The 13,207-nt window shown below is 38.0% G+C and overlaps 1 protein-coding gene across 3 annotated transcripts in view; it reads right to left on the bottom strand.

Moving 5' to 3' along the window:
* Nucleotides 1-13,207, bottom strand: part of SCAF8 (SR-related CTD associated factor 8) — a 153,574-nt gene that overhangs the window by 124,329 nt on the left and 16,038 nt on the right. For all 3 annotated transcript variants that reach the window (XM_064708204.1, XM_064708203.1, XM_064708205.1), the window contains exons 2-4: nucleotides 7,302-7,385; nucleotides 5,778-5,822; nucleotides 2,118-2,279 (exon numbers count right to left, since the gene is read on the bottom strand). In XM_064708204.1, coding sequence (XP_064564274.1) covers nucleotides 2,118-2,279; nucleotides 5,778-5,822; nucleotides 7,302-7,385 — 291 coding nt within the window. The remainder of the gene's footprint in view (nucleotides 1-2,117; nucleotides 2,280-5,777; nucleotides 5,823-7,301; nucleotides 7,386-13,207) is intronic.

Below are 13,207 nucleotides of genomic sequence, written 5' to 3'. Positions count from 1 at the left end.
CAATTCCATTAGTTGTAACTCATTGTTCAGCTTACATTTCTAGTTTATTTTTTTCTATTACAACAGAGGCATTCTATTACATCGCAAACAGATCATCATTTTGATCTGCTTCCAATCTTTCTTTCAATGAGCTTAACTTCCACCAAAAGGAAAGATTTTCCCCTGTTTTGGGAAAAAAAAATCAATTGCATTACAAAGAACAGGAAATTCTTCATAGGATCTGGTGTTTGCTGTCACAAAGGTGGTTTAATTACTTGAGTTCTATAAAACAAGAACATAGAGCACTTAGCCACAGTGTTCAAAGAAAAAGAAGTCTGTTTGTCCAGAAACACAAGAGGATCCTTAACTGTAATACAGAAGTGTTGAATTTTCACTGCATGCAAGATGCAATTTAGAGTTCCCTTAAAGAAATCTCTGACGGCTTCCACTCAGCATTTCACTATCTGAGCCCTTCTTCTTTAGAGTCTGTGTTATAAGCAGTCCTTGTCAAGTCCATCAGCGGCTCTAACTGCCCTCATCTCTCCAGAACAGGAATACAAAACTGTTTCTGGGGCTCCCTATCTACCCACACCTTGCACTTTCTCTGGGCCAGACAAAGGAATCTGTGGAGTTTTTGTTGTTACTTTAAATGAAATGTTACTGCATTTCTGTTTGATTTAAAAACAAATTCTACATTTGCTTGTATAAAGACAACTGCTGTGTTTCTCCATCATGCCTTTCAATCAGATTAAACATCAAAATGTTACAAACCAGGTACATACCTTGGTCTCTGTGACAGCTCAGCTTTTTGCTAGGCAATGTATAGGATAACTACCTTCACAGTACAAAGACCCTCCTATAATATTGAATCCATATGCAGCACAGCAGCAGCACTTAGGACTGAAAAGTACAGTTTTATGCTGACGTGAAAAATATCCTAGAAATGACATTTGACAGGACTTTCGTGGACCCTAAATAGCCTAGGTTTTACCCTCTTTCTTCACATCAAACACCTATAATGCAATATATTAATTGCCATGCATTGAAATATCACAGGCAAATAGTGCAATTTCTTACCCAATGAATTTATTATGTATTTTTTAAACTAGACACAAAATAAATACTTGCATCCATCCTTGTTCTTACCTATCCTTCTTCAATACATCAGGATCTTTCTGTATATTTCCCAAAGTAGCAAGCTAAATGAGTTTACAAAACACACTAAAAAAGATAAATTCAAAAATTGTGTCTATTTATAAAAAAAACCACAGCAAAACACTGTGGAATTGAAGCAACACAAGTTAATCACACATATAACCTAAAACCAGATTGGAAACATGTCATTTAACTTAAATAACCTGTTCAGCAACACCTCAGAACTCAGTTGCAGAAGAGAAGAGAGACATCCTTTGCCAAGTTTCTCCAACCAAGCAAAATTTCCAGGTCCTGAACACATTTTCCTGCAGTTGTCTTAACTACTCTAAAAAGGCAGGATTCCTAAGATAACACAATGGCTGAATGTGCCTTAATCACCTTCCATGGATGCCTTGGGTTTTCATATCTCTGATTGAAAAATACAGCTCTAGGAATGCATGTAACTATTTTAAATACAACTCTTCCTGTAGTATCCAGCCTCACTTACTACTTTACCTAATGACTCTATTACACAAATTTTTGTCAAGACAAAACCCTTAGAATGCTCCACCTTTCTGCAGTTATTCAATAAGAAGAAATACTACCTATTTTACAACTAAGAGACAAATATGAAGAAAGTCAAACTGCCTGCACTCTGTTATTTCCAGCCAATCTTTTAGAAACAGAATTTGGTGGCTATCTCAACTATTGTGATCCAAGGGAACAGCTGAACTAGTGAGTCAAACTATACAAGTTAAACCTTATTTAGCTGCTGGATAATCATAGAGTCAAGGGAAAGACAACCTTTTCAAAACTCTAATTAATCTCACTGGATACCTCTTTCCAATCCCTACACTAAGACAAGCATCATTAAGAAATACATATACAGGGCAAGTTTATAAGTAGATCCCCTCCAGCAAGTAGAAAGTAAGATGAAAATCTTTATTCTTTATAGATGGTATGTTAAATACTGTTTTAACTAGAAAGATCTGAAAGTGGTTTACCTTGTCATCACCAGGGCAACGGTACAAGTTCTGGAAAGTGCTGATGATGTTATTGCTGAATCTTGGTGCAAATACATCTTTTTCTTGTCCAAATTGATGCCGGGACTGTCTCACAATGGAGTCAATGACATACAGACCAGGCACCTTGTACTCTGGTTTGCACTACAAAGAACAGTCATTTAAAAAGAGCATATGTGAAAAATAACCAAAACCATTAACAGCAGAGTAAATACAAACAATCCTCTCTAATTTTTAAGTAGATCCAAGTATACTGAAATGTTCTTTATTTTATAAATTGTCCTGGAAAATGAAGCTTTCTCAAGTAACATCCAACCTCTAATGTTTAAATTATCACATCTATATGCATTCTGAAGATATGTAAATGGTATGAAATCAGTTCCTTACTGCTAAAGAGTTAACTTTTAAAAATCTATCTATAAAAAAAATTAGCACACAAACCACATATCCTTTTAAAACGTACACTCTGTTTTAAAAGTAACTGCATGTAACACATAAAGCATGATCAAATTATGATCTTTATGATCAAAGTAAACATTAAAGTTAAAATTTGTTTACTTCATTTTACACTGTTGTAATTAGGGTGTGGTATATCCTCCCTTGCAGCAGAAAAACATATTTATGGGGACATCTGTTTGGTTGAGAATATAACAATATTTATTTTACAACTCCAGAAAACTTGCATAATTTACAAACAGCATGATATATTCATAAGGCATGTCTGCTAATTAAAATACTAATTAATTATGTAATTTTACTTTCTTAACAACTAATGGTAAAATTTTTGTCTTTTAACTGCAAAGTAATTGCATCACATTATTGCAACCAGTTTTAAGACAGAACAAAACATGGTCCAAAAGTATAATGAAGTCATCATCAGTATATATTATGTTATGGATTCATTAAATAAATATTGGGTGTATAACACACAAGGTATTACAGAAAACATAGGAAAGAACACCCTTTTCCTCTCTGGTCCTGTAGACATATTATGCAATACACTAAGTTAATAATCTTTAATAAAATGCCAAACAAACACTTCAGAATATTAATTTTACTATGCCCTAGATACAAATGTTCTGTTTTGAAAAATGTTGATTTGCTAACACTTGCAACCTTTAGAAAGCCACCTTTCTTTAGCTTCTAAACATGGTTCAATGTACTTAAGTAAGACACTCTTTATTTTTAGAATGTGTGCGACATCCTTTTAGGAATATATGTGCATCATTAAGCTTAAATTGGATATAATACACTGTCTTCAGAAAATCACTTCAATGTATTGTAGCCTCTGAAATTTTATTTAAATTATTGAACAAGAGTATTCTGCACACAGAGCAGACAGGTATATAACTTTTCACAATATTCAAATTAATAAAGCTCACAGAAATTCAAAAAGAAAACTCAGGACATGTATTAGCTGAAGTATTTTAAAACATGGCACATGAAGAAAGCAAAGTATGACAATAATGTAATAATAATAGATTATATGGAAAAGGCAATAAAATGGAAGTAAAAAATTAAATAAAAATTAAGACTGGGGTAGGTACTGAACATGCATATCCCTAATCTCAGATGGAACAGCCTTTACACACAAATATTTACTTATTTTCTGGGGGAGTAATCAATAATGTAATTTGATTACTCAAAGAAATTAAATCTGGCTCTCCAATGGAATAACCTCTCATATATGAAATGTGATCATTTGACACCTGAAGTGATCTTTTGCCAAAGAATAAAGCACTTGACCAAAATAACAATAGACCAGTGCATTAAGTGGCACAAAATTAAGAATATCACAAGCAACAATTTTATCCGAAGTTTCAGTAATGTCATGAAATTACAAAAGAAAATACTGGAACTGTGGAAGATGAAGAGCAAACTATCTGAGATGGCATTGACACCATTCTGGTCAAGTCTACAGCAGACTTTAATGGAAGATTTAGTCATCTTGCACTTTAACTTGAAGTGATTGCTTGCAGAAAACTTCCAATTAAGTCTCCAAACATACAATTTAAGCCCTTTAATATCAAATACCTAGCTTTCATCTGCTTATCTCTCATTCTAGTCAAGAAAAAAGTTATTATTTAAAGTTATTAATAAGTTGCACATTTCACTAAATTGTTCATGAAACCCCTCAGCAAGACCACCAAGGGAAATCATCTAATCCAGGGCGATCATTAACAAGGTTATCAATAAAAATGTACATCTGCCTTCTCTAACCAGCAATGAACAGTGCAGAGCTTCCTCATCGAGCAGTACTGGACACTGAAGGCATGCAAAGATAACTCAAAGTAGCTTGTGGAAGGGTCATGAACAACCAGTCCAAATCCTGACAAATTGCCATTCATTCATGCAGAGGGTAAAACTTCTCTTGTACCTCTGAATACTGAACTGCCAATCACATCCACTGTAATTAAAAAGCACTGTTGGAACTCAGACAATTCTGAGCTAATTTCAGGACATGGAACTGCAAAGTGTTACTGGTCAGAGATGAATAAGATGTATGCCTGCTCTTCTCCACCTGTGTTTACCTGCAGCATTGAACAGGGATCAAAGGATAGTGATCCCTGTCTCAGAGATGGAAGAAGTCAGAGTCAAGGACCCAAAAGACAACTACTTGACAAAAAATTAGCAATGTTGATAAAGTGTACTACCGGTCTTTACTACTGCTTTGAAACACATATATGACGCTTTTTTCGCATAGGACTGATGTACCAGTACCTAAATATTTAATCATAAACAGTTCTGAGACAGATAAAAACACCAGGCTGAAGCTGAAACCTGTTTACACTGCCCAGTCGCTGTCAAAAGGCAACACAGAGCAACAAGGAATAAAAGTTAATGAGGAAGACGGGTAACTAATACAGTAAAAACAGTAACAGAAGGAAAATTGCATCCAACATTGCAACATTAACAGCCTAACTTCTCTAGCTTGTTTGTCAAAACTAAATTTCAATTTGATAATAATTTACTGCTATTTACAAAGAGAGAAGAAATTCAGTATCAAAGTGACCAACTGAACAATCAGGTACAACACAGATAAGCAAGGAAGACTCACAAATTTGAGTCCATGCATTTCCAACTGGAAGTAAAATGCAGTTTTACCCAAAAACAATTAACTGTTGCAAGAAAAGAAAGTGCTATAAATTTCTTTGCTAGAAAGAATCATTAAATTAATACTACCATCTTCCCAAAAAGTAATTCTAATCTAGCCATGTAAATTTTTTTGTTTTAATTTACTTGCAAGAACCACCAATAGAAATGCTACATCTCCTGCTACAAAAAAGACGAGGCTGAAGGTCATCTTCCCTTCAGCTTTAAAATCAATGGGAAAACCTGGCAGAAAAGCAAAAGCAACTGTCACCAGCCAAACAACTGTCAATTGTTTTGCTGTTAGCTGTTCACTGACAGTCTCTTTTAACATTAAATAAATACACACACAAGCCGTCCTAAAACAGTACCCACAGTGATTCAGATCAAAGGACAAAATGAGAACAAAGTATTTGTCATTCTGTATCATGGGTTATGATCTGCTGCCAATTATTAGCAGAAACTGAATGCCACTAAAAATGGAGATGAACTAATAAGTGCTAACTAATATTAATCTATATGTGAACCTAAACCCCCACTTGACTGTCTTACCTTTTGAATGAACTTCTCAACACTCTGTACAACGTGCTTGTAGAACTGAAAAATACAATAGTATATCAATAGAGAAAATATGAAGATGCATATACTTGTTCAAGTATGCTGCTATATTGATAGCAAAATCAGAAGCAGAAACTTTGGATTATTAAATAGCAATCCAATATCTACAGCTGAACATGCAATCTTTCTTAAAACACTTAATAGCCTATGAAAGAGTGTTTCTTTTTTTTCTTGAAGGTTTTTTACACTGGATTTCTTGAATAGCATGCTTATTTATTGAGAACAAGGAGATTAATCTAATTGTTCCACCAAAACACAAGGTTATTTTACTGTACTTGACTGAAGATGTTCACCTAATGTTACTAAACATACAACTTCTCTGCATTTAATTAATTGATAGCATCAACTGCTACTTTTTCTTTAAAGTTTGCCTGTCTTTCATGGAGTTGTTTTTTTTATATCTCACATATAATCACAATGGCTCTAAATCATGTCAATAATTGAAATAACCACTTGCACAATTAAATATTATCATTGAAATGGTAGAGTGGAAGTAGGATTTCCAAGTTGAGTACATAATAAAACATTTGGGTATAATTTAATTGTTTAATTAATAGAACTATCTATTATGATTTACTACTTAAGTTCAATACAAGTTTTCAGCATTTCCATTATATAGCAACACACAGGCTTTAACTTACAGACATACTTAAGAAGGCCACTGAATTTCACTCTTCAGTCATCAAATTACTCTTTCCCAATTACACAAAACACCAATATGAATTTCACTATCGGAAAACATATCTGCATTGTCAGCAAAGGAATGCAGATAAGAAAAGCATAAGTTTGGTCTATCCTCTTTTCTACCTCTCCAGCCCTCACTGAGTTTCTATTTGTTTTAATGCTTAACACTAGTGGCATACTTCCTTCACCGCTTTTCAGTGACGTTTTCTGCTGTGCTGTTGTTTAGCAATTAGTTTTACTTTGTGGCAGGAATAATCTTTAATGAGTGTACTAAGACTTGAACTTAAAGACAATTTGTATCCAAGCAACAAGAAAACTGAAATCTATGAACAATATCCATGAAAAGGCATGCTAGGAATTCAGAAAAATGAACAGTTGTATTGATCCAAAGGCATGCATAAATTTTGGGGAGGGAGGGAGAGAGGCGACAAGGAAGGGTGAATTGTAATTTTCTATTTATTCATCTGTTAACAGGCATGTCAGTGTTTCCTTTGTAAACTAGGAAAAAAGCCCTGTCTTTCAGATCTGATGGAATTCAGATGGAGACAAATTGGTATAATTCTTTCTCACATATGACAACCAGCAAATGAAAGTCACACACCACTTTCAGCCTTCTGCTGTATTCCTGGATATCACATATGAATGTAACTTGGAAATTGTAAGCACAAGGGAGGTGGAAAGTTCTGAAGCAAATTCTTTAGACTATTTCACCAAATTATTTTGACACACATGAGAAATGTAAAAGAGGACAAAAGAAGATAACTGGTTTCATACCTTTATAGCCTTGATTGCTGCCTTGGTGATCTGTGTCATTTTAGCTTTAGAAATGGGTGGCTTATAATCATTTAGCGAGTACAACTGCAAGAAAAAAAAACACTATTAGAAATATAATCTGCAGAACTGTAAACAGAATACATTATTTTTCCACAAGAAAATATCACTTCTAATTTTCAGTGGATTTTATGTATTAAGCAAGAAAAGATATTCCCATTTAAGAAATAAAAAACTCAATAACATATAATATAAAATTCAAAATGCTTAAAGGAGAGCAGGTTCTTCTTTGCAATGGTCCCTATATATAGACCTAGCTTCACCAGCACTAAATACTGGAGGCATTTCAGGTGAAGTTACAAAATAAATACTTAAAACATGCAAATACAGTAGCTCTTGCTAAGTTTCCCAGGGCAAAGACACTGATATACTTGAATACCTTTATGGAAGCACAACAAAACCTTAACTTAGTATATTCATCATTATATGCCTGCTGAATCTGGTCTTTTCATTTTCCATTTAACAAACGAACAACAACAAAATCAAGCCCAGAGAGCATGAGCATGTAGCAATTTGACACTTTAAACAGACTGTAAAAAGAATAGACTTCTGTCGTGGTTTGACCAGGAAGGAGTGGGAATTCTGGGAAGCTGTGGTCAAACCAATGAAGGTTTTGGGTTTGAGACTGGCACCCGGTGTAGCCAGTGGGGTTTGGACACACCTCCGAGAATACACAGGGGTTAAAAGCAGGGCACTGCCCTTGGCACTCTCTCTTTTGGACATCGCGGCGAGGAGGTCAGATCTTCCCCCCCCCCCGTCCAGCCCGCTGCTGCTGGGCGGGGGAGGGGCCGGCCATGCGGTAGGCCCGGGGCCTGGACAGAGATGGGGTTGAGGGGCTTTCAAGGATGGAAGGGTGGAGGAGCCCCAAGAGACATCGAGACATCGGGCAGCCAGCCCCCCCCCCCCCAGGAGAGAGAGAGAGGGCCGGCCCAGGAAGAGAAAAGGGGGGGGAAAAGGGTGCAGCCCGGCCGGCCGCAGCAGCAGCACGTGTGGGAGTATCATCTCGTCCCAGGACAGACAGAGACTGAAAACTTTTAACCCTTTCTTGCATGATTGGGGCCTTGCAAAAATGCTAATCCTCCTCGAAGCTGAATAAGAAGGGAGATAAGAGATGAGATGAGACAAGGACCTGGCCCGAAGAATGTGGAGATGATTGGATGGGGAGAGATGATTTGGAGTGGCCTTTTGGCTGGACTTTTCTTGTGGCTATGGACTCAGTTGTTCCTGTGACACAGACTGCATTTAGGGGGAGGCAGTGCCTCAAAACCAGGAAGGTTCTTCGTGAGGACCCCCCGGCCCCAGGGGGTTGGAAAAATATGGGGGGGACAGATGTCCCAAAAGCAGAGACTGTGCCTTTTTGGAGTGAGACAAGGCATCCTTGAAAGACAACCCTAAAAGCAGCTCTGGCCATGTCTCAGTGGTGAGAGCACTGAGCATGGAAGGAAGATGTCACAAGCGGCAAAAGGACTTTCCGGGCGGTGCCGAAGTGACAGGGAAGCACACGAGGTTTCAGTGTGTTTCCAGGAGAAGCCTATGGAACGAGAAAGACTCCTTTCCTCTTCATGAACTGAAGTTTGAGTATACTAAAGTGTGGGGCCAAGGCTGGGCAGTTGGTGTTTTGGGAGAATGTATCGGATTGGGAAAGTCAGGGAGTGGGGAGGAGGAAAGTTTTTTTGTAAGGTTTTCAATTTTTTTTTCTTTTCCTTATAGTCTTTCCCTATTTTCCTGTAGTTTAGGTAATAAAGTGTTCTTTATGTTTAAGTTGGAGCCTGTTTTGCTTATTCCTGGTCACATCTCACAGCAGACACCAGGGTGAGGCATTTTCATGGGGGGCACTGGCTCTGTGCCAGGCTCAAACCATGACAACTTCATTCATTCACTGCATTAACCCAGGAAAGTAACATATAGAAAGTATTACAAATGTTTAAGCAAAAATCCAGCTGTGTTCTCAATTTCAAGCAGAGCATCTTAACTCCACTAATATCTAACAGCAAAAAAACCAGAGCACACAGGCAGTGTAGTTTTGCAACAATGCTCTCCCTGGATGCAGTATTAACTCTGCTCATTTGACTGGTACATACATCTCCCAGCAGAAACAATCCAGCATGACAGGTATTCATCACAAATTTGCTGCACAGTGAAACTTTAACTAAATTCACAGCTATGACTGATGGGTTGTAATTAGAAGTAACTCCTCCCCAAAGCTATTTACTTGTGAAAACCTCTGATTACTCACAATATATGATTTTGAACAAAATGCTGTTATTTTCTCCTTCAGGTCTAAGTGTTATAAGAGAAGGGACTGGCTGATATTTGCTACTTTCAGGCATAAAAGCACCAGACACAAAGAGCCAAACCTGATTTAAGGACATTCTTAACTTATATTTTATTTTTGTTTACAACACATGTCTAGAAGCATGTTAGTTCAAAAATGTAGTTCTGATAAGAGGAATGATCATCCATAACAAAATTTTTACTTCCTTCCTAGAAAACAGGAAAAATTGCAGTTGTTCCATAAAACAGTAATTGAAACAGAAATAAAGCCAAAACCCCCTCTCCTCTCCTATATAGCCTGAGAAATGCTATATAATATAATGAACCAGATTAATATCCATACAGATATTTACATTATCTTTAACTTCCTAATATTTTCTCAATTTGTGGCAAACTGCTAGCTCAGAAAACATAGTTCAGAATTGTTTATATTTAATAAAGCAAACTGTAAGATTGAATAGGATCACACAGTGGAAAGGATTAGACAATCTTAAATTTAGGTCATGCTCCCCAAGTTGCTTATAATAATTTATTGCTGAAGGTAGTAAGTAGATATTCTTTCATCATACTTGAGTTTCCAAGAGACAAGGATTTGTTCTCCTTGTAAACATGAGATACTTTTTTTCTATCCTTTCCTGTCAAAACCAGTTTTAACCAAAACCTCCTGTAGCTGTCAAAACACAAACTGAAAAAAAAGGCTTGTCCAAGCATAAGTGTCTGTCTTCTCAGCTTGAAAGGATCTCCATTAAAACTGTGAAATTATAACCACTTCACAGCTAGACATCCACTTTTAAAACAACTGTTACTACTTCTCACTAATGCTAATGCTAACTGCTGTTGCAAAATATTCTGAATTATTTACATGCTGCTCACACGACAAAAAGCAATACATTCCTAAAATGTAGATATATGAATGCTCTTCACCACCACGGGGAAAAGAGAGAAGAGAGATACAAACCCAAGTCACTAATCAGTTTCTTCTGTTTTCACAGAATCATAAGGTGGGAAGAGACCTTCAAGATCATCGAGTCCAAGCCATGCCCTAACACCTCAACTAAACCATGGCACCAAGTACCACATCCAGCCTTTTTTCAAACACATCCAGTGATGGTGATGCCACCACTTCCCTGGGCAGACAACTCCAGTACTTTATTACTCTTTCTGTAAAAATTTTTTTCCTAATATCCAACCCTTGGTGCAGCTTAAGACTGTGTCCTCTGATTCTGTCAGCTGCTGCCGGGTGAAAGAGACCAACCCCCAGCTGACTACAGCCACCTTTCAGGGAGTGGCAGAGAGAGATAAGGCCACCCCAAGTCTCCTTTTCTCCAGGCTAAACACCCCCAGCTCCCTCAGCTGTTCCTCATAGGGCTCGTGTTCCAAGCCCCTCACCAGCCTCGCTGCCCTCCTCTGGAAATGTTCAAGAAGTGTCTCAATGCCCTTCCTAAACTGAGGGGCCCAGAACTGGACACAGCACTCACGGTGTGGCCTCACCAGTGCCAAGAACAGGGATGACCTCCCTGCTCCTGCTGGCCACACTATTCCTGTCACAGGCCAGGATGCCAGGGGCCTTCTTGGCCCCCAGGGCACACTGCTGGCTCATGTCCAGCTGTGGACCAGCATCCCCAGGTCCTTTTCCACCTGAGCACTGTCCAGCCACACATCCCCAGCCTATAATGCTGCAGGGGGTTATTGTGGCCAAAATGCAGGACTCGGCACTTGGACTTATTAAACTTCATCCTGTTAAACTCTGCCCATCCACCCAACCTTTCCAAGTCTCTCTGCAGAGCCCTCCTATCTTCCAACAGATCGACGCTCCCAGCTTAGTGCCATCTGCAAATTTACTAATGAAAGACTCAATCCCCTCATCCATGCCAGCAATAAAAATACTGAACAGAACTGGCCCCAGCACCGACCCCTGAGGGACACCACTGGTGACAGGCTACCAGCTGGATTCAGCACCATTCACCATTACCCTCTGAGCTCAGCCATCCAGCCATTTGTTAACCCAGCAAAGAGTGCTCCTGTCCAAGCTGTGGGCTGCCCACTTTTCCAGGATGTGCTGGGAGAGACAGTGAGTTTTACAGCTCACTGTTCAGCTTCCAATTGCTCACAGGTAATTACCAAAATGTAATCACTCATCTTGGCTACTGTTTGGCTGGATGTTGAGCAACTACAACTAAACTACTTCTGGGAACACTACAGCACCAGAAACTTTTTGTTTGTATAGTGTTTCTTAGTAGAGTCATTTTAGGTGTTCCTGGTCAGCATTCTCAAGCCTGAAACACTAATCAGTAAAAGCAATTTACAAGTACATGAGCAAATGTGAAATCAGCCTAGATTCAAGAAGCCAAGCTTGTCAATCTAAAAACAGTCCCAGATGGGATTGGCACAGGAGCTCTTTTACCTACAAAACACACAACTGTAAGGAGGGAGAACCACTGACTCACAGAGATACTCACAGGGACCACACCTGACCAGGCCATCAGCTCTGAAATAATCTGGGCCCGAATGGGGCAGTTCAAAGTATCAAGGAAGCCACCACACATGGCTGGGAAACAAACAAGAGTTGCACACAACTGACTCTGAGACATCAGCTGCGTGCAGTCAGATATCCTAGCACCACTTATCAGGAATATGCCAAAAGCCAACAGGAGAACCTGGGTTGTTGCCGACATCCTGATACTTTATTCCAGGTAGCAAACAGGCAAATTTAGCATTAAGGACGGATAATTCAAGGGGGAAAGGTGGTGGTGGAAAGGTATCAATAAATAGAGTAAAACAGTACTTCTGTAGAGAGAGACTTTTTGGACAATGGTTACATCTGTTACAGATTTTAACAGCCATTTAAAAAACACACAGATCCCAAATTTAGTACCTGAAAAAAACCAAGAAAAGAAATAAAAATTCTTCAAAAACTATTTTTCCTTAATTGTCTTTAAAAAGCTTTTAATTTACTATAAAACATTGCATTCTGAAAAGTGCATCAATTGCACCTCACTGCTGAGGCTGCATTCAATCCCATTGTCTAAGTAATCAAAAAAGATATTAAATAATATCAATCCCAGTGCAGACACCTGCAGGACACCAGTTCATACTGGTCTCCATTTGGACACTGTAGCCATTAACTGCAACTCTTTGGATGCTGACATCCAGCCAGCTCCTTATCCATCAAACAGGCTGTCCACCAAACCCATTTTCTCTTATGTCTAGGCTGACTAGAGAAGCAAGACTTGGTTGCTGCCTCTCTTGTGATGAAAACTTCGTTTTTCATCCAGCATAGATGATTATTCTAAACATTTGGAATTTGAAGAATAAGGAATTAAAGACACATGCATTATTTTTAAAATCTGTGCTTATATCCTAGTTTAATTTTTCCTCTGCCATCTCCTAGAGATGTTTAGCTAAACCAGTTTGCTCTCTAAGACCAGTGTCTTAGTTTTCTAAGACACTCATGCTCATTTGCAGAAGGTAATTGCTTGCCTTCACATAAAAGACATCTTTAAATAAACCAGAAAAAAAAAGGCAACATGGTTAAATAGTAAAGTCAAGGAAACTCTGAAATAAAATTATACACT

Source organism: Zonotrichia leucophrys, chromosome 3 (genome assembly GCF_028769735.1).
Source record: "Zonotrichia leucophrys gambelii isolate GWCS_2022_RI chromosome 3, RI_Zleu_2.0, whole genome shotgun sequence".
NCBI classification, from domain to species: Eukaryota; Metazoa; Chordata; class Aves; order Passeriformes; family Passerellidae; genus Zonotrichia; species Zonotrichia leucophrys.
Note: the sequence above shows the minus strand (reverse complement) of the source record. Positions and strands in the feature narration are given on the sequence as shown.